Source organism: Primulina tabacum, chromosome 15 (assembly GCF_025594145.1).
Source record: "Primulina tabacum isolate GXHZ01 chromosome 15, ASM2559414v2, whole genome shotgun sequence".
Classification (NCBI taxonomy): Eukaryota; Viridiplantae; Streptophyta; class Magnoliopsida; order Lamiales; family Gesneriaceae; genus Primulina; species Primulina tabacum.
In genome coordinates this window covers 5,695,912-5,722,704 of record NC_134564.1, presented here as the reverse complement: position 1 = coordinate 5,722,704, position 26,793 = coordinate 5,695,912, and the positions used below count along the sequence as shown (strand labels likewise).

Below are 26,793 nucleotides of genomic sequence, written 5' to 3'. Positions count from 1 at the left end.
ATAAAGGAATTCAAATGCGGAACTCGGAAGCATGCAACTTTGATATGATCTAACTTCAACAAAATCTCAAGTGCACGAAATAACGTAAAGTCTTCATAACCAGCCCCAAACATCTTCTGCTCGTCATAATGTAACAAGTCTTCAGAATCAGTCTATTTCAGGAAGTGGAGATCGATCTACAACAAATAAAAAATTAAAAAAATTAATGAATATTTGAAAAGAACATAGCATGGCAAAAACCAGAACTTATGATGAACATAACATAGTTTAATGCATAAATATTTTATCTTATCATCTATGTTTTAGTGATCAATCCTCTCTATATTACTTTGTTGATGGGTGATGTTATATAACAATTATCATAACTGTAAGGAATATTGCTTAACAGATGTAATGTTATGAATTTGTGTTATATCAGAATTAAGTGTTGTGTCAAATGTTACAATATTTAAGACAACATGCAGCGGAATATTAAAATTTATAACACATATTAACTTTAAATAAATAGATGGACAAGATTAAATATGCACAAATATAAATACTTGTGCGGTGCCTCAGTGCAAAAATTATTCACTAGAAAATCAAAACGTTTACAAAAACCAATCACTAGTGATCCTCACAAAAATCAATTTTCTCAACACTTTGAGAAAACAAATGCTTTCTAAAAGTCATACAACCAGAATAAAAAATTATTCAAGAAAGCGAAGAATCGATGCAAAAGTGTGAGGTAACGAAACACGATCTTCAGCCAACAGTTTCACGTGTATTGTCTGAAGTGTCCTCAGCAATCACGGCAGCACGCTTCACAGCAGCAACAACGTTGATAATATTTTTCTCTAAAAAACTCCACGAAGTGCGAAAGTGAGTATATGATTGATCAAGCATCGGTCCCGTCAATGTCCTCCTTTTTCTTATTTATAAACATCATCTCACCTTGAGTTTATCTCCACAAGATAACCTATCAAACAAAGAAAGTTAAATATTGATACCTTATCAAGATAACATTTACATATTTATCTCATCATCTAGAAAGACAAAATCTCATTAAGTATTATACACAATCAAATCAATATGAAAAGTTAATATTAAGGAAATCTTTTAAGTTAAGAAATTATATCAATTAAATTAAGAGATAATATTTCCCTTCAATCTCCCCCTTTTTGCCTTTCTGGACAAAATGAGATCAAACCCATTTATCCTTGCATCTCCCCCTGAATTCGAGATTTTTTCTCCTCCTGAATAAAATCAAGTTAGCACGAGTGTTGTTAGAATTGTTGGCAACACTTGAGACAACATTTGCATAAAACAAAATTCATTAGATCAGCGCAACAACCACATTTCAAGGAAACATAAGAAACAGAAACAGAGCAAAGACCTAACAAAATTAACCAACAAATATAATAGAACCATCGAAAAACCGACGAAACACTTTCAACACAACACTTTCAATTCCCATCCTCTTCATCAATGTTCTCTTCCTCATCAGTGTCTTTCGTCCCAGATGGACTAGCCTCGCCACCAGTACCAGCAGGGGTTTGATCATGATCTCCCCCTTTTTGTCCAGAATGGACACCTACCTCTAACAACAGCCTGTAGTTTGCCACCAGATTTTCATAGTAGGCTATGTCAGCCTTGGCTTTAGTAATCTTATCCAGGGCATGATTAATTTGAGCGTGAACTTCCGGAACGGTGAGTAGTATAAACCCAGGGAAATCTTGAGTGGCAGAGAGGCATGGGGAAACATCAGAAGCAGTTGGCGCGGTACTGGACTCAGACCAGGGGAGGTCGAGTTTTCTGTTGCCCTTAAAGAATGCAGGAGCAATCCGAAACATGTCACTGGTATCCGAGAGTTGTTCATCAACGTCTCGGATAAATCCTTGAGAAACTAGCATACCATATATGAGTGATGGATATGGGAGCTTCGATGCCTTGAGGCCTCCGGCAGCATATTGAAGGACAATCTTAAAGACTAACTTCCCAAAGTTGAAAATTCCACATGTCCCTATGGCGTGAAGAACCATCACCTTGTGTCTGGTCACAATCATGGAATTTGTGGAGGGATTCCAATTACGAATTGTCAATTTCTGTAGCACTGAGTAAAATGTTGTCAGATTTGCTGCGGACAGCCGCTGAGGGTAAGCTGGGAAAACAGTAATGAGCCCCCCCAGCGAGTATGGAAGTAACTTCATGAATATCTGGGAGAAGGCCATCTTCATTTTTGGTTGGAGTCTGGTAGTGCACATGTATGGTAGTAGGATAGAATTCGTAGACCCTGTGTCTAACAAAAACTTTCCCATACTTGTTCGATCGTTCATCACCCACTCCTGGTGATAAGTTGGCATAGAATTCCAATACAGGTCTACGGCAAAATGGTGTGACTGCTGACACCCTGGAAAGCAGATGGAAGTATTTGAGGAAAGACACCAAGTTGTGTCGTGCGAAGACATCAAAATCAATATTCTTTTCCTCGAGGAAACCTCGATTCGAATATAAGTACCACTGCAAGACAGCCTGCTCGGAGTAGAAATTTGTGGTGAATGCGCTGTCAAGATCATAATCACTGAAATCAGTGCTTGCTGAAATGTTGTCATCATCTGACACAACATTGTCATTCCCAGAGGATGTTTCAACGCCGTCGTTCAATACGTCATCTGTGGACTTTGAAGAGGAACCAGTGAGGTTATTCTCATCAGATTCTTGCACTTCCTCAGGAGTGTGTTTGTCCTCAGACATTTCAGCTGTAAAGGCAGGAGCAGATTGCTTGGCTTTCTTCATACTCGCTAACACTTGGGCCAAGGACATTTCAACTTCATCAGACGAAGTTGTCTCCTGCTGTACAGCTTGTGGGGCTTCATCAGAGGGGTGTGAGTCTTCCTTACCAGAGTACGAGGAGGAAGACCTAGTAGCAACCCGTGGTGCGGGCTTTTTGCGGGCGACTAACTCGTAGTCCCCGTCATCTGAATCATCTCCCGAGGTTTCTGCTGGATCAATGAGGGACGGGCGAGTGGAGAGCTGGCCCTTGTAGCGAAATCTCTTGCCTGGTGTGAGATCTGGGTTATACCCAGCCTGTATTTTTGATCGTCTTACCGGTGGTCATTGTGGATGGGAAACCTAAAAATAGGAGGATTTTCGAGGTTTACTGGATTCCCTGGCTCTCCTGGGGCAATGATCTCCAACGGTTCTGGCGTTTCAACAGCAGGGATAATCTGTAGATTTGGAGCAGTGGGTGTTTCATCAGATGTTGCGGGAGTTGGGGCAACATCCTCCGCATGACCCATCTCACTTCGAATGTCATGTGGATCGTAGCCCTTTCCTGCCATTGATAGAGTATAAATTGTGCGTGAGAAAATGAAAAATGCAGAAAACATAGAGAAATTGTGTGATGAAGACACAAAATCTTGAAGGACTATTATGCAGTTAATGATGAGTGAGGTGTTGTGAATCAAGGAGATAAACATGAAAGCACAGTGCAAGGGTAACAAAAATTCAGTAACCGAGCTAATCTAACGGTAAAAAAATAACGGGCAGAAGATTTAACCGTCATTTCCTTAGAAGAGTATCGAGATAATTACGTACAATATCTTTTGAAAATAATTTCCAGAACTAACATCCACATCGAATTAACACTACTAATTCATCAAGGATCACAAATATCAAATTTCTAGTAAATTCTGGATTTTTGAGATTTTTCTTTGTTGAAGTACTTAACCCCTCATAATGCAACAATATTCACAATGTTATGTTTATGCATGAGTTATTTATGCCTAAAAACAGAATGTAACAGAAATAGAAACATGAAGCCAAGTTTGAGATATGATTACAGATGAAATTTTTTCACGAATATTGGCAACATCTTCTGACAACACGTCCAATTCCTACAAATATTTTGATTTTTCTGCACACTTAGGGACTTAACAACTTTCTGATAATAGAAGTGGTAGCTCCTACACTAGAAGAACGGTCTTCTTTTGGACTTCTCTAGGCACCTTTTTCAAAGTTCTTCTATTTTGATTTCTGTATTAAATTCAGAAGAGGTAGCTCTCACACTAAAAGTACAGTCTTCATTGGACTCTTTTAGGTAGTTTTTTCCAATATTTTCTTCTGATACGAAGCATGTTTATAGATATTTTCAACCTACTCAAATCACTTTTCACATGGGACAGACTCATGATGTACATGATTATCCTTCACTACTTAGTGACTCAATTAGAGTATTTTTCATGTCCAAGTGTGTTAAACAAGATAGAATAAGGAATTGTAAGTGTAACAGAAGATTAAGCAACATCATTCCAACACATCATATCACAGTATGCATGAAAATGCAGAATGTCTAATGCCTAAAAATGCACATGCACGTCAGGTGTTTTCCGAGATGTTGTAACATCTAAGACAACATCTATGATGGTTTAGAAAGAACACTTGCTGAGAGACTTCTGAGGTTGGAAAATCTCTCAAAATCTAATCTTTTTTGTGAATATGTCGGCCAGTTGGTTATTTGTACCAACAAATTCCATCCAAATCAACCCTTTTTTACTAGATCTCGAATAAAGTGATGTCTAATGTCAATGTGTTTTGTTCGAGAGTGTTGTACGGGATTTTTTGAAATGTCAATTGCACTAGAATTATCACAGGACACAACTAAGGTTTCACTCTTAAGTTCATAATCTTCTATCATTTGATTCATCCACAAAAGTTGAGCACAACAACTTCTAGCTGCCACATATTTCGATTCAGCAGTTGAAATTGAAACACAATTTTGTTTCCTACTATGCCACAAGATCAAATTATTGCCAAGATAAAAACAACATCCAGATGTACTCTTTCTATCATCTAAGTTACCAGCCCAGTCAGAATCAGAAAAATCTACCAAATTGCAGTTAGTTTCTTGAGTGTACCATAATCATAGATCATTTGTTCCAGCTATGTAACATAGAATACGCTTAACAGCTTTTAAATGGGAGATTTTAGGATTGGCTTGGTATCTAGTACACAAGAATGATGTCAGGTCGACTGGCTGTCAAATACAGGAGGCTTCCTATGATGCTGCGGTATAAGGTGTTGCCAACATTTTCGGCAACATCATCTTTGCATAGTTTTCACTCGAGCCTATAGGAGTTTTCATATGTTTTGTGTTTGACTAGATTCTTGGCATACTTACTTTGACATAGAAAAATACCATCATGCGTTTGTTTGATTTGTAAGCCAAGAAAAAAACTCAACTCACCAACCATGCTCATTTCAAAAGTATAAGACATACACTCAACAAAATCATTAGCATGTTGTTTAGAGGATGCACCAAAGATTATATCATCAACATAGACTTGGCAGATAAGAATTTCACCTTTTGACTTTTGAATAAAAAGAGTTTTGTCTATCTCACATCGTTTGAAGCCAATTTCAAGTAGATATTCAGTCAATCGGCCATATCAAGCACGTGGTGCTTGCTTCAAACCATAGAGAGCCTTTTTCAACTTGTACACATGATCCAAATGATATGGATCTTCAAATCATTTAGGTTGTCTAACATATACTTACTCACACAAGATACCATTCAAAAATGCACTTTTAACATCCATTTTAAAAGGTTTGATTTTCTTATAGCATGCAATGGCTAGCAATAGTCGAACTGACTCAATGCAGACAACAGGAGCAAAGGTCTCATCAAAATCAACCCCCTCAACCTGTGTATACCCTTGAGCAACCAATCTTGCTTTGTTTCGAATAATGTTTCCGACTCATCATTGTTATTTTTAAAAGTCCACTTTGTACCAATTATATTACCATGGTCAGGAGATGGAACCAGATTACAAACATCATTTCGAATAAATTTTTTAAGTTCATCATGCATTGCATTAATCCAAAATTCATCTTTCAAAGCTTCATAAACATTTTTGGGTTCAAATTGAGATACAAAACATGAAAATCTTACATGTCAGTACATGGTGCTCATGCACACTAGTCCAACCATCTTCCGGTAATCGAATTTCTCTTTCTTTCGGGTTTGGACTTCTCCATGAACACTTCCAATTATTTGAGATGATGCATGATTTTTCTGGATTTTAGTTGGAATGTTCTATCCATCATCTGCATCATCATTTTTCTTTCTTTCGGGTTTGGACTTCTCCATGGAAGGTTCAGTGACTTCAGTGTCACATGTTGTGTTAAGTGTTGCAACATCTGGAGCAACATCTATATTTTCCAGTGAAGTAGAAATTTTCAGCAAGTCATCTACATCATCCTCGACAGTTTTCTTTTTAAGATCTGCATGATCATAAAAAACAACATTAATAGATTCCATAATATTCCTATTTCTAAGATTAAACATCCGGTAAACACGACTATTAGTGGCATATATGAGGAATAAACACTTGTCACTCTTTGAATCAAATTTTGCAAGTTGATCCATGTCATTCAAAACATAGCACACACAACCAAAAACATGAAAATATTTAAGGTTAGGCTTCTTTTCCATAATTATCTCATACGATGTAATAGTCGAACCGCTTCTCAAATACACCCTATTTGAAATATGACATGCGGTGTTAAGGACTTCTGCCCAAAAACGCTTTGAAATGCACTTTGAAGTCAACATCACCCTTGCAATTTCTTGAAGTGTTCTATTCTTACGTTCGGCTATCTCATTTTTTTGTGGTGTCTTTGGAGCAAAAAATTCATGTGAAATACCTTTCTTGTCACAAAAAGATGAAAATGAAGAGTTTTCAAATTCCTTACCATTGTCAGTCCTTATCCTTCTCGCCTTCAAATTATGAAAGTTTGTAATCCTTGTGATCAATTGTTTAAAGACATCGAAAGTGTCTGACTTTTCCTTAATAAAACTTATCCAAGAAAATCGTGAAAAGTCATCTACACACACAAAGGAATATTTCTTACCTCCGAAACTTTCAACTTCCATAGGACCCATAAGATCCATGCGGAGTAACTCGAGACAACGTGTTGTCCCAGATGATGGCAACACAGGGTGTGACACACGAGTTTGTTTACCTTTTTGACAGTCTCCACAAATATACGGTGTACTCGATGATAGATGAGTCATGCCTCTAACAACATCATACTTACACAATTTTTTCATAGTTTTGAAGTTCACATGACCGAGTTTTTGATGCCAAAGGTCTAGCTCAATGAGTTGTGCGTGTTTGCATGTGTGTTCCTTACCTATTTGATAGCAGTTATCCGAAGACTTTGTTCATGTCATAATGCACATGTTAGCTTCATCAAAAACCTCACAAGTATGTTTATCAAATTTGACATGTAAATTATCATCGCATAATTAGCTTATGCTTATCAAATTTGAATTTAATCCTTCAACATGAAGCATATTGTGAAGCTTTGGTAGTTCTTCGACATTCAATGTACCTTTTCCAACAATCCTTCCTTTAGCTCCCCCTCCATAGGTTACCCTACCACCTTTTTTATCAACATAATCAGTGAGATATTCTCGTGATCCTGTCATATGACGCGAGCTTCCACTATCAAAGTACCAATAACCTGCAGTGTCAGTTTATAAGGAAGTATAGACAACATTACAATGAGTTTTTATCTTTGGTACCCAAATTTGTCTTACTGTAGGTCGATGGTTGAAGGTGTTGCGGAAAGTGTTAGACAACATTCGGGCAATATCTGGGTCGACTTTTGGTTCATGCGGTCATTCCTGAGTTTAAATCAGTAGGGCCTGATGTGTCCATGCTTAGAAAAATAATGACATACATACCTGTGTTTTCTTTTCTCAGGAACAGGTGCGGCAGGTTGAAGGATCGAGTGTGCTAGTGCCTTGGAGGTCATTTTGAATACTATATTCTCCAATGAGCTGCAATAGCTCGTGTTCTAAGAATGTTAACACCGATGAATTAAATTGTGTTTGGTTTAAAACCAAGCGGAAGAAACTCGAAGTAATTCTTCGTGAAGAAGAATGTTATATTAGAAAACATTTTATCTCATGTAAACTGAATAACCGAAAAAAGGTAGATTAGTTTTTGCATTCATCAGTTCAGTTATGGTGACAACTGAATTGACGAATACTCTAACTGATCCAAACAATTTGAAAATATTAGTTAATCAGTTAAATACACAAGACATGTTTATGGATGTTCGGAGACTTCAACTGATCCTATGTCACCCCTTCTACCGCCTCGGGTAGTATCTACTAGACGACTTTGATTTATACACACTTTGTACAAACCCACTCAGCTAGGACTTACACTACTGCCTAAACTGAACTCCTAGCTACGACTGAAGGCAGTACCTTCCAGCCAACACTTCTTTAACGTCTATGTGTCCAAGACTACATACACAAGTTTAACGTCTTTGTGCAAGACTGTATTCGAGTGGTTGAGAGTGTTTGTGTGTGAGAACTAAACAAGGATGTTCTCACACACTGAGGGAAATAAGCTTCTAAACTAAGCAGATAACATGTTAAAGTGTCCCTCTGGGCTGATTGCTTCTGAAAGATGATGTGCAATGTGTGTGCCCTTTCTTTTCTCTCTTGTTTGCGTTGAAGCTTTTGTTTCTGTATATCGTTCTTTTTCTTCTTGCTTCAACTTGTTGAGTCTTCACTGATCTTCTCTTTATATAGGCGGAAAAACTGAACGTACAGTGAGAATCAATTATTGTATCCGTTGCATCTTGAATTCGTTTCTTGGACTTTGTGTCTCGACTTTCTGACTGCCCTTCTGAAACGTTTTTTCTTTAATGCTTTGATGCAACATTCATTATTGTCCTTTGACTGGACAATGGCTTTGTACCTTCACGCACAGCTGGAATCCACTGAAAAAGTTTGTCTTCATCTACAACTGAAAGATTCTGACTGATGCTCCGAACTGGTCAGCTGAACTGATCTTCAGTTGGGCTGGTGAAATCAGTTGGCTCATCAGTTGAACTGATTCCACTCTCGTTCAGTTGAACTGATCAGCTGAGTTTCTTCATCAGTTGAACACTCCTTTGGCTGGCCAGACTTCTGAGGTTCTCCTGCTGAACCACCTGTCAACTGGACAATCAGCTGAAATGCTCAATTGACGTAATCAGTTAGACTGATTCAGTTTGTGCTATCAGTTAGGTCTTCAGCTTGCGATGTTAACAACTCGTGAATGATCCTAGCTTCTGCACACTAAGGTAGATTATTAGTAAAACAAATTAACAAGTTTTGTTATCATCAAAATCAAGATTGCAAACTTGAAAAGTTCCAACACAGGTTGTCTTTTTGGAGGCGTGCTTTTCATCGACGTGGATTGTGACTGTGAGGATGTATCAGCTTTTCCTTTCACAAAGACCGTTGATTTTGAAGATTCACCTATTTAGTACACATTGTCTTTGAAACCTAAGCCTTTCTTGTCATCTCTTCCCATCAAAAGTATGGATTCAAGCTTGGATGTGCTCGAATTAAACTTGGATAAAGTCTCAGTTGCCTTTTGAAGCTCATCCTTGGTCTTGCCTAGTTCCAAGTCCTTTTTGCTTAGGATTACTTCAAGTTTGGTAACCACAGCTTTTAGTTCGGTGTTCTCCTTCATGAGAGTTGAGTTAAGCTTGTTTCTTTTGGTCCAATCAGCATATAACTCTTCATAAAGCTTTTGTACACTCTCAATAATGATTTTTTCTTCATAAACTTCCAAATCATCATCTACACTCAAGTTTCCAGAATATGTAGATTTCAAACAGACTGATTTTACACACGTGTTGCGTCCAGGAGTGGCAACACCTAGGGCAACACCTAAAGGGTTCACTTGCAGCCAACGTTTTTCGATCAACAGTGCAGTCAAAGAGGTGTGGTTATATTCATCATTTGATTTGTAGAACCCGATAAAACAGACTACGTATAATCCATGCATAATTAATATTATTTAAATTAAAATGATTTTCATAAATGCATGAGTGTTTAATTCATTTTAAAGTCGTTAAGTTATAATTATTTATTTTAAATCGCAGAGGTTTAGTTTTATCTTTTCAGTTAAATAAGCAAGGCCGGACTGAAGTTGGAGTACTGAGATAAAATTTAATAATAAGAAAATACTCATAAATTTAATTTAAGCTGAGGAGTAATTTATTTTAAGGTAAAAGAACGTTTAGAGATTTATTTAACTAATTGGAGTAAGTAGTAAATAAGTTCTTTTATGTACAATAATTAATTAAAAGCCTAAATTAAATTGTGTAACCAATTGGGATAAATTAATCTAGACCTATTTTATTTAAGAAATTATAACTTAACATGTTAGTAATTTATTTTAAGCCTTAGCCATGCATGCATGAAAATTACTATCCTTAATTAATTTATTATTTCACTAAAATACATAATAAGTGTTTAAAACTTTAAGGAATTAACAATTCAATAATTAAGCAATATTTCTCCCTATTTTAATAGCAATTTTCGGCCCGTTCAATCAAATCCTCACATGCTTGGCAACTCTCCATTTTTTATTCTTTTCCTTAACCCTTCATGGTAGAATAATTCCCTCAATTTTTAATCACCAATAATTAATGATTTAAGCAATATTCTCCCTTACTTTTGATCATCAAATCTTGGCCATCACCTCCCTCAAATCTCCATCAATCTCATTATAGCACACTTCATTCCATATCTCACTAGCAACTAGGATGGAATGAATTGAATTTCCATTCTACCTCCTCATTTAATTAGTAACCTTCCCCCTTCATTCCTTAACACTCTCCCCCACCATCCATTCGAAAATATCAGAGAAAAACCTCAGCAAAAATCGTGAGAAGCAACAAAAAGAAACAAGAGAGAAAATAAGAAAAGAAAAGAAACTCCGTCTCCGCCGCGCCGTGTTCGTCATATTGATTTGTTTCTTTCGAAAACAGATTTCCAGGCATGTTTATATAGTTCTTTGCTCTTCAATCAAGTAATTTAAATATTTTAAATCATTACATGAGCATGATTTTTGGGCAAAAACCGAAATGTTGACAGCAACTACACAAAAAATTCTGCACAGATTTTTCGGCTTCCTTCATGCTTCACGGGTTGTGTTGTGTTTGTGATTTCAGGGATTGGCTCGGTTCCAGGCGCTCAAGGCTGCATCTAGGCATGTAATAGGATGTGTTGGAGTCATGTTGGTCCATTAGTTCAAGCCCCATGCATACTGGACGAAAAGACTTGACAGCAACATCTTCAATCGTTGCGAGTTGTCTTGATTTTCGGATTCTTAGTTGTCTAAGGCAAGTGTTCGAATCATGGTTGGTCCAAGGCTGGTAACCATGGTTGGAACCCTTCCTTAGCATGTTTAGGACGTGACCAAGATGGCCTTTCAAGGCTTGGTTCATGGTCCCATCGATTTTAAAACAAAACAAGACAAGTGTTCCACGGTTTCGTTTTTCTGATTTTTCGTGTGTGTGAGTTGGTTCGGCTTTGTGGTGTTTAGGTGGATCTTGGTTGGCTTCTAGCCCTTATCCATGGTTCACACAATACCTCAGGATGTCTAGATCATGCCATGGTGGATCAAATGGCCACTGGAATGAAAATGACAGCAATATAAAGCAATATACCCTACGTGCAGTAGCATGGTTCTCGGGTGGGAATGTTGGGTTGTCTTGGGTGTTTGCTTGGATTGTAATTGGCCTAGGGCCCTTAGCCATGGTTCAAGCCATACCTTAGGATGTTGGGAAGAGGCTCTGATCGGTGGTTTAAGCCCCAATGGCCATTAGCCTTGTAAACGAAGCAACACAAGCACAGCTGCTGCAACTGAAATTTGACAGCAGCATGGTTACGGTTCAGGAGGCTCGTTTGAGTTCTTGCTTGGCTTTTAGCCTATGGCCTTGGATTGGACAGTACCTAAATTAGTTAGGAAGGTCATGTTTTTGGCCGTTTGTGATTTGGTTAAATTTAGATGTCGTACGAGAATTTACGGTGCAATGTGCCAAAGTGACTCTCGAAAAAGCGTTTCACGATTTTGGCCTCCATTCACTATTTTCGTGTATTACAGCCCTATGGTTATGTTTTCCAGTATTTTAGGAATATTTTAATCATGGCTAAACGATGGTTCAATGTTGGTTCGGGTTGGTACGAAGCCATGGTTGAATACTAAGTTTGTTGGGCGTAATTGTCTCGTTTTTAGTTCGATTATGAAGTGTTGGTCAAGTTAAGTTTATTTGCATGTTCTCATGCTAGAATTAGGTCGCAGCGAGCGTGGGAACGATCCAACTCATTCGGTAAAACAGGGTTATAATTATATTACGTGCATAATATAAAAATGTTATTTTTGAGATATATGCGATATGTCTTGTGGCCACCTTACGCTTATGGGATTGCTTCACCCGGTGACTTACGACCGGTTTACGATTATGTATGGGTATGGATATCCAGTCCAAGGGCTGTGGTGATCTCTACCGCCCAGTATACTGTGGTTTAGTCTGATCAGACGTGCATATTATGTTATGTTATGTGCCACTTGCGCAGAAACATTATCTCTACCAAAAATTACGATATGATATGTTATGACAGAGCTCTATCGAGCAAACATTTTACGTATGATTTTCAGATATGCACGTATTTATAATTACTCATGACATGATTTTCACATTACGCTTTACGATACGATATTTTTACGTTACATGAAATTTTATGATATATTTACTTGTTATTCACTATATATGCATGCTGAGTCTTTAGACTCACTAGACTTGATTGTTGTAGGTACTGATGAGGTCGGGACCGAGGGCGGGGACCAGTGAGCTAGCTTGGGTCAGTAGTAGTAGGAACCCGAGGACCTCATGCTTCAGTTTATTTATCTTTTTATGCACAAAACTCATTTTCATCATGTTGAATTATTTTAAGTCGTTGTTTTGAAAACAATAATTTCTTCCGCTGTTACTTTAACATTAAATCTTTTTATCAGTTTACTTTATGAATGAGGCATGTTATTTATTTAAAGAGAAAAATTTTAAATAATTTCGCAAATTTTCAAATACAAAAACGAGCCGTTACATGATTTCTCCTCCTCATCAGATTCTTTATCGCTTAGAGAAATATTATAACATTTGTTTTTTCCTAATCTGTTAGCACATTTGTTGGCATAATGACCAAATCCATTGCATTTTCTACCTTTTCGAATTAAATTGACCCTTGCATTCATTCCTTGGTCGAAATTGTTGTTGAGCAGGAAACTTTTGTGGCCTTTCAGGTGCTGGAAGACTCGGAAACCTTGATGGTTGTTCAGACTTCTTTTTGTCTCTGATTCTTTTCAAATAATCCCCAAGTTTTTTTGTGATATAGGCGATGAAATCCTCACAAAGATCTGATTCATTAACCTCCTGGGATATTTGAAGTAGATCATTATAAGAGTCATTTGAGACTTTGAATGCAATCGTCTTCCCCATATCCTTCTTCTGCATGTCCAAGTTCATTTCGAAGGTGCGGAGTGAACTGATAAGATCTTCTAGAGCCATCTGAGATAATTCCTTAGCCTCATCGATTGCACAAATTTTCACGTTGAATCTTTCAGGCAAGGAACGGAGAACTTTGCTAACTAATCGTTAATTGGAGATGGGGTCTCCAAGGCTGAACGCCTCATTAGCAATTTCGCGTAGGCGACGATCATAATCCAGTATGTTCTCAGATTCTTCCATCCTCATCATCTCGAACTTGGAAGTAAGCATCCTCAGTCTTGTTTGTCTCACACTCTCAGAACCTTCACAGTGTCGTTGGAGAGTATCTGATGCATTCTTAGCAGAAGTACATTTTGTGATCAAACTGAACATATTCATATCGACTGAGGTGAATATTTCATTCGAAGCCTTTGAATTGTAATTTGAATTCTTCACTTCATCGGCAGTCCAGTCAGTTTCCGGTTTTGGCATGCTGTCACCATCTTGATCCATCATCATCGGTGAAGTCCACCCGTTGATGACACGCTGTCATGTCCTTTCATCTATGGATTTTATCTAATATATGATTTTGACCTTCCATAGGTTGTAGTTGGTTTCGTCGAGGATTGGTGGTCGAAGTGTTGCGTTTGCAAGTGATGTGTCCATTAAATATTAATTGTCAAAACAAAACAAAAACCAGAATCAGCACTTAGTATATCAAGGGTAGGCTCTGATACCACTTGTAAGGAATATTTCTTGACAGATGTAATGTTATGAATTTGTGTTATATCAGAATTAAGTGTTGTGTCAAATGTTACAACATTTAAAACAACATGCAGCGGAATATTAAAATTTATAACACATATTAACTTTAAGTAAATAGATGAACAAGATTAAATATGGACAAATATAAATACTTGTGTGGTGCCTCATGGCAAAAATTAATCACTAGAAAATCAAAACGTTTACAAAAACCTATCACTAGTGATCTTCACAAAAATCAATTTTCTCAACACTTTGAGAAAACAAATGCTTTCTAAAAGTCAAACAACCAGAATAAAAAATTATTCAAGAAAGTGGAGAATCGATACAAAAGTGTGAGGCAACGAAACACGATCTTCATCCAACACTTGCACGCGTGTTGTCTGAAGTGTCCTCAGCAATCACAGCAGCACGCTTCACAGCAGCAACAATGTTGATAATATTTTTCTCTAAAAAACTCCACGAAGTGCGAAAGTTAGTGTATGATTGATCAAGCATCGGTCCCGTCAATAACCTATCAAATCAAGGCATATCACAGTTACTATAACCCATCGCGTAAAGGCTACATCTTTTAATATTTTAGAATCCTGATATCATATAAAATTTAAATCATAACATTGCATTTGAACATGAAACAATGAATCAGAGCGTAACAAAATTATAATAGAACGAACAAAAATTTAATAGAACAAAAACATATAATAATCGATCGATTTAAAACATATGAAATCCTTTTTTAAAAGCCCACTTATTTAGTCGGGAGAACAACAGCATCTCCAATAAAGAATACTTTATCGGATTAATTTAGAAAAAATAGATTACATAATAGCTTTGTTACTTGCTCTATAAAAAATTTCGTTGTGTTTTTTTTTATCTTATAAATTGACAAAAATGCATTTGAGATTTCTTCTTAAATATTCCAGATAAAGAGTATATATATATTATTTTCTGTTTTTTTAAAAGCAAAAATAAAATCTCATCCAATGCTCTAGTTTTGCTCGTCAATTTATAATTTATTAATCATTTTCCTTTCTTATTTTTTTGAACTTCCAACAAAATAAAACTTTCAAGGGTTGAAAATTCCGTGTGCAACTAATTAAAGAAATATATTTTCATCAACGTGGTTTCGTACTAATAAGAGAGTATATTCTTTATGAGACGATCTCACGAATCTTTATCTGTGAGACGGTTCAACCCTACCGATATTTACAATAAAAGTAATATTCTTAACATAAAAAGTAATACTTTTTAATGGATGACCCAAATAAGTGATCAGTCTCACAAAATACGACCCGTGAGACCGTCTCACATAACTTTTTGCCCTAATAAGATATGCTATATAAACTAGAATGTATGTTTAATAAAACAAGGGCATTTAAATTTATAACAATGGCTCCGAAGAATGGGTCCATCGTCTTATACAAATTCCATTCGTTAGAACAGCATTATGCAAAAAATAACATTATATCAGGTGTTTTTAGTCAAAGACGGTCATTTTATTAAATAGATGCAGAGGAAATGAATTTTTTCTATATCTTCTATAGAAGAAAATCATAGCTCAATAAAATGATAAAAGGAAATGCAAACGTAACCCTGAAAACGAACAATGAGACTGAAGAGAGTTCGAACTACATCAACAGCATCCTAAAGTCATAATAAATCGGCTTCCAAAAGCAGAACCTTGTATGTAAAAGATATATAACAAACTTTCAGTGACCAATTTTATGGGGCTGGAGCAGTTTGTTCACTCCTAGAAAAGGAGCATGCTGCTTAACAACTGGAAGTGTGAGCAGAGACCTCAACACTTGCTTCTGAAGAATTCAAATTGGAAATCTCCGGCCACCATCTAGAAGGTCCACGGTAGGTGCAGCTATTGTTGATTCTCCAATGGCTGCCATCGTTCATTCACACCAATTAACATGTGCAGAATATCCTCTATAAATAGAGGCTTCAGCTCGTTGTTTAAATTATCTCATTCCCAGTTGAGGAATCCTAATCCCAAGTAGAGGAGAGCCTTGAGAGTGCTGTGAGATCTGAGAGTTTTTATTTCTTTCTGTAAATTAAATCTATGAATTGAATAGATTGATTTTTCTCTCAAATTAGTTTGATCTTTGATAGTTTAATTCCCAACAAGTGGTATCAGAGCCTGGTTAGAGGTATTAGCCATCAAAGGAGAGCTCTCTGTGAAAAATTCGATTTCGTGAAAGTGTCTGAAATCTTGTTTTGATTATACCACGACGTAGCTCTCGTTCCCACGAGTCGACCGGTATTTTCAGATCGAAAATCGGACATCAAACGAATTTTCTGTGATTTTTCAAAAGTTCTTTACGAAGAAGATGATGAACAGTGCCCACCACGTCATTGCCACGTAAGCGTCCAGTCAGCGCCACGTCATTGCCACGTAAGCGTCCAGTCAGTGCCACGTCATCAGCACTATTCAATTTTCTGAAAATTTCATTTTGGTCCTTATATTTTCTGCTCGTTTCAAAATGGTCCTTTATCTTTCCTAAAGTACAGAATGACCCCTGAACTTTTGGTAATGGCCTAGAGACCCCTGAACTATCAGAAAGTTATATAGTGATTCCAAAATTTTTAGCAATAGAATTTCTGACCCCGAAGTGCCTATTCCTATTTTCGGTATCGATATCGGTATGGAAAAATTCCATACCGATATTTTCGGTACGGTATACGGTACCGTAGTTCGGTACGGTATACCGTACCGTACCCACCCCTACCTAATCCACCATTTTCGGCCGTTCCGGACACAACGGTGTACTCTGTTTTACGAGATTCAGCTCCTATTTTGATAAATAAATATTGAAGATGACTACAGAAGAGTCAACATCATATTCTGGAGCTATGATTATGCTCACGGCAACAAACTACACGCTGTGGAAACCTCGGATGGAAGATCTCCTCAGCTGTAAAGATTTGTTCGATCCCGTAGAATTGAAAGGTGAAAATCCTGATCCAACCAAAGGGTCAGAGTGGAGGAAATTAAACCGGAAATCTATTGGTCAAATCCGACAATGGATTGATCATAGTGTCTTCCACCATGTTGCACAGGAGACAGACGCATATGCTCTCTGGAAGAAGCTGGAGGACATGTACCAGGCCAAGACTGCTCGGAATAAAGCCCTGTTGATGAGGCGGCTAGTCAATATGAAGTTCAAAAGTGGAACTTCTGTTGCCGAGCATACCAGTGAGTACCAGAGTCTAGTAAATCAATTATCGTCTGTAGAGATGCCGCTTGGAGATGAGATGCAGGCACTCCTACTTCTCAGTTCGCTTCCTGATAGCTGGGAAACACTTGTAGTTTCTCTCAGCAACTCGGCTCCAAATGGCAAACTTACCATGTCCATGGTTAAGGATGCCCTGTTCAACGAGGAGGCCAGGAGAAAGGATATGAGCACAGACCAGACTCATGCCCTTGTCACAGAGCCCTGAGGAAGACAACAAAGGGGTAAAGGCAAATGGAGAGGTAGAAGCAAAAGCAGAGGCAGATCCACCGATGGCAGAAAACCTTCGTATAAATGTCATCACTGTGGAATAGAGGGTCATATGAAGAAGAATTGCTACAAATGGCTAGAGGAGCAAGGCCAGAGCAGTTCCCAGTCGAAGAACAAGGGTGGAGAAACGCTAGTCATCATTCCTGGAGATGTAGCGTTCTGTTCGACCCATAATGAGACATGCCTTCATGTTTCAAAAGAAGACACAGAATGGGTGGTAGATACTGCAGCTTCCTACCACGTGACTTCGCACAAGGAATACTTCATGACATACAAAGCTGGTGACTTTGGAGCAGTGAAGATGGGAAATTCCAGTTCCTCTGGATTGTAGGAATTGGAGATAGCCAAATAAAGACAAGTGTTGGAAGTACAATCACTTTGAAGGATGTCAGACATGTGCCAGATCTTCGGCTCAATCTTCTTTCTGGAATAGCCCTAGACAACCAGGGCTATGATAATCATTTCAGCAATGGCACATGGAAGATGGCAAAGGGTGCTTTGATAGTCGCTTGTGGACACATTTGTGGCACACTGTACAAGACTCACATGAAGATATGTACAGACACCCTCAACGTAGCTGAGAAGGAGGGTTCTCAAAATTTGTGGCACCAGAGACTCGGCCATATGAGTGAGAAAGGGTTGTCTACCCTAATAAAGAAAGAGCTTATCATCGTTGACAAAGATGCTGCGCCAGATCCTTGCATTCATTGTCTATTTGGTAAGCAGCACAGAGTCTCATTCAGTTCCTATTCAACGAGAAGATCATAGTTGCTCAGTCTGGTACACTCTGACGTTTGCGGTCCCCTGGAGGATGAATCACTAGGTGGAAATAAATATTTTCTGACTTTCATTGATGATGCTTCTCGAAAAGTGTGGGTCTATTTCCTGAAAACGAAGGACCACGTATTCGAATACTTCAAAATGTTTCATGTCATGGTAGAACGTGAGACTGGGAAGAAATTGAAGTGTCTCCGGTCAGATAATGGAGGTGAATACACTTCCAAGGTGTTCGATGCGTATTGCAAAACATACGGCATTCGACATGAGAAGACGGTCCCTCGCACCCCTCAACACAACGGTGTAACCGAAAGAATGAACCGGACAATCATGGAACGTGTTCGGAGTATGCTCAGTATGGCTAAACTGCCAAAGTCATTCTGGGGAGAAGCAGTCAGAACCGCCTGTTACCTGATCAACAGATCACCATCCGGAGAAACTGTAGTCTGGAAAGGATCCATCATACTCACATTTAAGAGTATTTGGATGTTTGGCGTACGCACATGTATCCAAGGAGCTCAGACAAAAGCTTGATGCAAGGACCACTCCATGCATTTTCATTGGCTATGGAGATGAAGAACTTGGATACAGACTATGGGATCCAAAGGAGAAAAAGGTGATCAGAAGCAGGGACATTGTGTTCCATGAAAGCCAGACAATAGAAGACATTGAAAAACCTACAATGTCTCAGAAGTCAAATGTTGGTGCTCTAAATTCAGATGCAGCACTAAACCCGTTCGATATAGTGACAGAATACATGCCAGAAGTAGAAGCTGAGGAAGAAAGGGGTGTTGAGCAGGGGGAGCCACAACCCACTCCACCAGATGTTCCAGGATCATCACAAGGCCCAGATGATGGTGAATCTTCTCAGATTATTCCAGAAGTTCGTAGGTCTGAACGAGGACGGATTCCATCTAGAAGATATACAGAATCCGAGTACCTTCTGCTTACTGAAGATGGAGAACCAGAGAGTTTCCAAGAAGCACTATCTCATAAGGACAAAGAAACATGGTTGTCAGCAATGCAAGATGAGATGAAATCTCTGCAGAAGAATCACACTTATGAGATCGTAGAACTTCCAAAAGGGAAGAAGGCACTAAGAAACAAATGGGTGTTCAAGATGAAGAAAGATGGCAGCGGACAAGTGGTGAAATACAAAGCACGATTAGTAGTCAAAGGATTCCAACAGAAGAAAGGAATTGACTTTGATGAGATATTTTCACCAGTAGTCAAGATGACGTCAATCCGAGTTATACTTGGCTTGGTAGCAAGTATGAACTTGGAGCTTGAACAGATGGACGTGAAGACAGCTTTTCCTCACGGAGATTTAAAAGAAGAAATCTATATGGAGCAGCTAGAAGGTTTTGAGGTTTCAGGTGATAACCTCGTTTGCGAGCTTAAGAAAAGCTTGTACGGTCTAAAGCAGGCACCAAGGCAGTGGTACAAGAAGTTTGACTCATGCATGGCAAGTCAAGGCTATAAGAAAACTGCTGCAGATGAGTGCGTTTACATTCAGAAATTTTCAGACGGGAGTTTCGTTGCTCTTCTACTTTATGTAGACGATATTATGATCGTGGGAAAGGATGCAACGAAGATTAGTCAGTTGAAGAATGAACTCTCTAAGTTTTTTGAAATGAAGGACTTAGGACCAGCTCAACAGATTTTGGGAATGCAGATTGTTCGAGACAGAAACAACCAACGGTTATGGTTATCTCAAGAGAAGTACATTGAACGTGTGCTCGAGAGGTTATGAACAACGCCAAACCAGTCAGCATTCCACTTGCCAATCATTTCAAGATGAGCAAGAGTGCATGTCCTTTATCCAAGAAAGAGATCGGGAAAATGTCATCAATACCATATTCTTCAGCTGTTGGAAGTTTGATGTATGCAATGGTATGCACAAGGCCAGATATTGCTCATGCAGTGGGAAAGTTGAGTCGTTTTCTCTCCAACCCTGGGAAGCAGCATTGGGAGGCAGTAAAGTGGATTCTCAGGTATCTAAAGGGTACTACTAAATTATGTCTTTGTTACGGGGGAGCTGATCCAATATTGGAGGGCTATACGGATGCAGATATGGCCGGAGATATTGATAGTAGCAAATCTACTTCAGGATATATCTACACTTTCACGGGGGGAGCTGTCTCATGGCAGTCACGGCTGCAGAAGTGTGTTGCTTTATCCACAACAGAAGCAGAGTATATTGTTGTCGCTGAAGCTGGGAAAGAAATGTTGTGGCTAAAGCGATATCTTCAAGAACTTTGAATCAAGCAGAAAGAGTACAAGGTACATTGTGACAGTCAAAGTGCTCTCGACTTAAGCAAGAACTCCATGTACCATTCCCGTACAAAGCATATTGATATTCGATATCATTAGATACGTGAAGTTATGGATCGACAACTGTTGAAACTAGTTAAGATTCATACGAAGGAGAATCCAGCAGATATGTTGACAAAAGTGGTAACGCGAGAAAAGTTAGAGCTATGCAGAGACATAGATAGAATGCTTGTTTTGGATATGGCTGGAGGGGGAGAATTGAAGAACTCAAATTGGAAATCTCCAGACACCATCTAGAAGGTCCACGGTAGGTGCAGCTATTGTTGATTCTCCAATGGCTGTCATCGTCCATTCACACCAATTAACATGTGCAGAATATCCTCTATAAATAGAGGCTTCAGCTCGTTGTTTAAATTATCCCATTCCCAGTTGAGGAATCCTAATCCCAAGTAGAGGAGAGCCTTGAGAGTGCTGTGAGATCTGAGAGTTTTTATTTCTTTCTGTAAATTAAATCTATGAATTGAATAGATTGATTTTTCTCTCAAATTAGTTTGATCTTTGATAGTTTAATTCCCAACAGCTTCATGGTGGGGCGTTCACAGTCACATATATTTATACATTCCATTGCCATTGCAGTGATCTCGGCCCCATCCGCTGAATTAAAATCAGGATCGCTTGTAAAACTTTCAAGGACAAGTGAACGTTGGACGGTTTTCTTGTCAATATCTGATTCACTAGCCTTATATTCTCTCTGTTGGGACATCGTATTCTCGCACCCAAGACGCAGCGGAAGTTAAAAAATTTATCCTTGGGTGTCGTCTGTTCAAATCATTCATAGGGTGTTTAGAATTTATAACCTTTGCGTTCTTAACGCTTAAACTCCAAACTATTTCGATTTTTACGCGGAGATAGTCCTTCTTGTAAATCCCTGCGAACGGCTCTTCAAATTAGATCGTCTAATTAAGCTCACGATCAGAAACTCTGTTCCTCGCTTGGATTGCACTAGAAATCACAAACGATTTGTGCGTTGAGACTGTAGCCTCCAAATTTCCAAAATTTGGAGACGGTGTAGCATCGTCGGCGCGGTGGTGGAAGGAAAAATCACTTGGCCAAAATTTTCCCAATCTTTTGAAAGTATGGTTGAGAGATCATTGTTCATAAACATGGATTTTGGCTAATTGATTGTTAACCAATAATTAACAATTAATTATTGATTTTAATCAACAATTAAACAAATCAATTTGCCAAAATTCCTTCCCACAATTCTATGTGTTGGCCGTGACTTCCAAGGGAGAAAAGGAAAGAATTTTCTTGTGTTTTGTGTGAAGAATAATTCATCCTCCAACAATGAGCCCTAATGGTTTATTTATAGAGTAAGACTCCTAATCTAATTAGGAGTCTATCTCCCACAAGTACTCTAATAATTTCATTATATTTAAACTCTCATATAATTAATATATAATGTAGTTATTAACCTTGAATAATACATGATATAATAATATTATATACACATATTTTATATCATCATATAAAATTTATACATGTATATTAATTAAATTAAATAACCATTATTTAATTAATAAATTAACTCCTTGGTTAATTTAATTCTAGACTCCTCTAGAACATATATGAGAATTTGTGCATGTTAGTAGTCATCACTACTAGCACAATCATTTAATTAGTAAATTCTCAATTCACTAAATAAATGATTTCGAACTCATTATAACTCCGATCGACGATCCGAGAGCGCCGATGTGTCAAGGATACAAATCTTGTTCATATAATGAAAATCGAAAATTTCGAAGATCAAAATTTTCATTTGCCAAGTTTAGAACTTACCATATATGGCAGTTACAATATTTGGCAGCTACCAGTTTTAGTGAACTCCTTCACAAAACAGGCAGTTCCACTCTCCTTCCTTATTTAGCAATCATGCTAACTTTCACTTCTTCCATCCTATGGAATCAGCTCATAAACTCCTTTATAAGCTTCTTGTTTGATCTCCATCAAATTATAGTCGCCAAATTCCAACTCCTTGAAATTTGACTATCTCAACGGGAACACGGAATCCGATACTTGTGTGACCTTCAATGGTTCAGGGATACAGCTAGCCGTGGGTTCACATCTCCATGTGATTCAGAATAACATTTATTCTTATTCGGGTTTACCCTAGTTAACCCCATTCTTTTCATCAACTCCTTGATCAAGAATGTCAGAACTCATTTCTGATTGCACCCATCGGATCATGGTAAGAGCGTCTAGTAGCATCGCTCCATGATCCCCTGTGTATCATTGATAGTGCCTGCAAGAACATTTAGTCATGGTTAGCGTACAGTACGGTCCCTTCAACACATATATCCCGATCGAATCTGCAACCATTGGTATATCGAGAGTTGCATATGAATTCGATAACGATGCGATTTATCTTTGAGTACTAATATTTGCATGGTATGTGCAACTAGGAAAACACCTTTTCCTAAAGCACATTTCTTGCTCTGGCAAGAGACTCCTTGCACTATTAACTCATCAGATCACATAGGATATCTACATCCGTAGGCGAACGATGAATCCCCGACTACAATGCATTTGCTCCTACGTATTTCGAAACTACACCCAACCTCGCCACCTGATGACCCTCGATGGAGTCGGTAAACGGATCAAAGTGCATACTAGTACGTATAGCCCCTACATTGTCCCGGGTCAAATGACTAATGGTGTACAACCATAACTGCGGACTATTCCACTCAATAAGTGAGAACTACTTGGACAGTCCGAGGGAGGGTTGTTCAGTGCATCATCATATGATCACCCATCTGTGTGAATGGACATCTCCATGCCCTTGCCAATGAAACATGGCGTTTACACCACAGATGCTAGTCTCGAGCTCGAGCGACCTTTATCCTTGTTTTAGGCGGCTGAATCGACTAAGAACATGTTTAGAATATACGGTACGCTTCCTAATGAGTTTCATGATCTTACGTTGAGACGCAGACCTCATGGTACCTATTGTATATTCAAGGACTTTATCTATGCAGCTTGCATGGGTATACAGATAAAGTATAATACCATAATCGAATAAAATCGTAAAATATTATTAAAATAAAGATTGTTTTGCATTAGAGTCAATAAAAGCCCTAGCCACAAGTTGGCTTGCCGGACACCTACTCTAACACTCTCTGTGTCCATTCAAGATCAAAAGGTAATCGGGCTTGCCGATCTTCTTGCGTGTAAACTTTCTTGGTTATCAAACCTCGCAATATAACCCCATATGCAAAGACGTCTTGTTTATCTGAACAATTCCCTAAAAGCAAATCCAATACAAAACCTTCTAAATAATCTTGGTTATAAAATCCGCACTTGCTTCAGTAAAACCAAGATGATGTAAAATTAAATTGCAGAACAAAGTGGAGAGTACAGCCATGTGGGCCAATCTGGAAGCTGAATATTTCATACTTCTACAGTAAAGATAATGTTCTAAATGGCGGTCGCCTAGGCGTAGGCGGCCATCGACCGCCTCGCCTTTGTCTAAGGCGGTCTCTATAGGTGGTCCGAGGCTATCCGCCTTTGTCAAACCGCCTATAGTCACCGCCTTAATCATCTTGTTAGTTTGCATTTATATATTTATCTGCACTTTGTCTAAATTGTATTATATTTTATGAAGTTTTTTTATGCATAAACATTATTTAATTACATATATTACATAAAAACTGATGATTACTTGTAATCACGTTGCATGATTATATATTCTTATTTATTACCAATAAAAAATTGCTAAAAAAATTCAACAGCTTAGTCACTTCCTAGGCGGTAGACGGTCATTGACCGTCCTGCCACCGCCTCCCGCCAATTACAACATTGAGTATAGAATGCTCATTAGTTTGCATTTCAAGAGTAAACGACTTCTATACACCCAATTTCAGTTATGGTGTTTGCCCTTTAACCAGCTTAAAAGTCTGCTATTGAATCCATTACAATGCTGTAGACTCAAGAGGACTCTAGCTACAAAAATAACTCCTCACAGCTTGCTCAGAACAATCACAATGGACAGAAATAAATGAGACCAATAGCAATATATCGAATATCGAAATTCATATTTCTTCGGAGTTCACAATTCTTTTTGCTAGTTCAAACTATTTAAGTTAATTTAATGACATTAATAGTTATATTTTATAAGCACTCTGCCTCCGATAAACACCATATCGAGACATCTGTTCATTGTTATACATAAATCATCGTACCAAAAAGCTGTAACAATCAGTTACAGCTTTTCCATTATTCTTTACGGCACAAATACATCATTCTCCCAATTCCAAGTCCACCAATCTCTATGTATCAGCAATGTAAACAGATTACTGTTATCCCTCCAGGCCACCACGACTTCCATTAGCTAGGAAATATATTATTACATGTAGAAAATTAGCTAAAATAGATTCAAAACAAATCATTGTAGCAATATAATAATCTAAACAAGCCAAACTATATGTTCCGTTCTGTTTTGTTCCTCAAAGAAAAAATATCGAGACATTTCAAGCAAAAAAACATTTAAACAAAACCATAAATCAATCAACAATTTCAAACTCAATTCTGTTCAGAGGTAATGAGTAAAATGTGAGGGGCAGAGCTGCAACTAGAATAAATTCTTAAGGCTTATTCATGAGGATACTATATGAAAATGAAATACCTTTCTTCCCAGCGTAAGGGTCCATGTGACCATAACATCCATGGACATTATCGTTTTTATCAAGTGTTCTATCAGGAAGAATTCCACCAGTTATCATGCTAAAATCACATAACCTCGGATAACCGTTCTGCATGACAAGTGAAATAATTATTGCTTGTATATTTCGTACTAGCATAAATATTTTGATGAGTGTAGGGCATCCAAAATGCACCTCATCAAGCAATATATGAGCAGCATCAAGATTGCGAACTACGAAAGGTGGGTACTGTGGATATCCGGTATGCAAAAATTTGAGGAGGCTAGCAATCCCAAGGGCAACCTTGATTCTTTGCAGCCACGTAAAAGAATCTATAGATTAAAAAGGATAAGGTTAACTATGGAGATGATATATTCGAGTTTACAACATGCAGAGCTTGACTAGTATAATGTCAGCAAACTGAACAATAACCACAGCTCATGCAAGAGACAGGATTTGATAACCTAAATAATAACAGAACAACAAATATGGGAATGTACTTGAAGAACAAGTTTGTTGATATTTCGTTCAGTTAAAACTAAAAGATAGCACGACAAGGAGCTTTAGATGGTCGATAGCCAATTGTTCATAAAAATGGAACAAAAAGTTTTATACCTTTTGGAATGAGGTTATATACGGAGTCAGAAGCCTGGAACGCATACATTGCACAAAGATGTTCACCATCGGCACAGAACCCATACATTGGCACCATGCTTGGATGACCAAGAATCAGTTCATGGCGCAATAAAATTATTTCGTCCTACAAAAGTACAACTACAAATGTCATCACAACATAAATATCTCACATCCATTCTTTGCACGAAACACATACCACTAATCTTAACACATTATATCCAGTTTCCCATATTTTCACCACAAAATGCCGTTCCCGGTCAGGATGCCTAAATTTCGTGCGGTAAAGTTTGCCGAACTGGAAATGACTGATGCATTTGCTCTCACTAAAGGAATTAGTATATCGACTCAAGTTGTCATATGTCTGCTTGACGAGCGGATCCATTTATTAGGCAATTTTTATTTTATATTTTTATTTTATTAAAGTCGAGGACATTCACATAGCAAGGACACCAACTTTTTCTTCTAACTTTATCTTTATATGATACTAATATTACACTTTTGTTTTTTGTTTTTTTTAAAAAAAATTTCAACACACTTTTATTTTTATTTTTTTATCTCAACAATTAAAATATCAATTTAGTCCCTCCATAATTTGTCAAATTTCACTTTAGTCCATCGATAATGATAAAAAAGACTGTACACACACGCATCGCGTGTGCAAAGTAAGTAGTTATATTATTAAGTGTGAGACCATTATAGTAACTAACTTAGAGGACATCAAAATATTTAATTTCATAATTACTCATCTTACCCTAATAAAATTTTCATCAAGTTACTCAATATTTTACATTAAAAAAATCTAAACAAAATTT

At 37.8% G+C, this 26,793-nt stretch overlaps 1 protein-coding gene across 2 annotated transcripts; it reads right to left on the bottom strand.

Moving 5' to 3' along the window:
• LOC142527488 (putative serine/threonine-protein kinase PBL7) lies at window positions 1–26,390 on the bottom strand. 2 transcript variants are annotated; one of them, XM_075632303.1, is made up of 5 exons: window positions 26,178–26,390; window positions 25,961–26,105; window positions 25,541–25,677; window positions 25,330–25,456; window positions 1–176 (listed from the first exon to the last, which is right to left on the bottom strand). In XM_075632303.1, the coding sequence occupies exons 1-5, from the start codon at window positions 26,361–26,363 to the stop codon at window positions 148–150; spliced, it is 624 nt and encodes a 207-aa protein (XP_075488418.1). In that variant the 5' UTR covers window positions 26,364–26,390; the 3' UTR covers window positions 1–147. The 2 variants fall into 2 exon arrangements, with proteins under 2 accessions (XP_075488418.1, XP_075488417.1); XM_075632302.1 differs by lacking the exon at window positions 1–176 and having other exon boundaries at window positions 24,977–25,456.
• Window positions 26,391–26,793: the final 403 nt, after the last annotated feature.

What these genes read in the sequence shown, in the direction of transcription:
- LOC142527488 (XM_075632302.1), bottom strand. Translation starts at nt 26,363, where the DNA reads ATGGATCCGCTCGTCAAGCAGACATATGACAACTTGAGTCGATATACT. An exon ending in ATAATGTGTTAAGATTAGTG is followed by an intron (nt 26,106 to 26,177) that starts GTATGTGTTTCG and finishes GTACTTTTGTAG; the next exon opens with GACGAAATAATTTTATTGCG. An exon ending in CTCATATATTGCTTGATGAG is followed by an intron (nt 25,457 to 25,540) that starts GTGCATTTTGGA and finishes CTTGTCATGCAG; the next exon opens with AACGGTTATCCGAGGTTATG.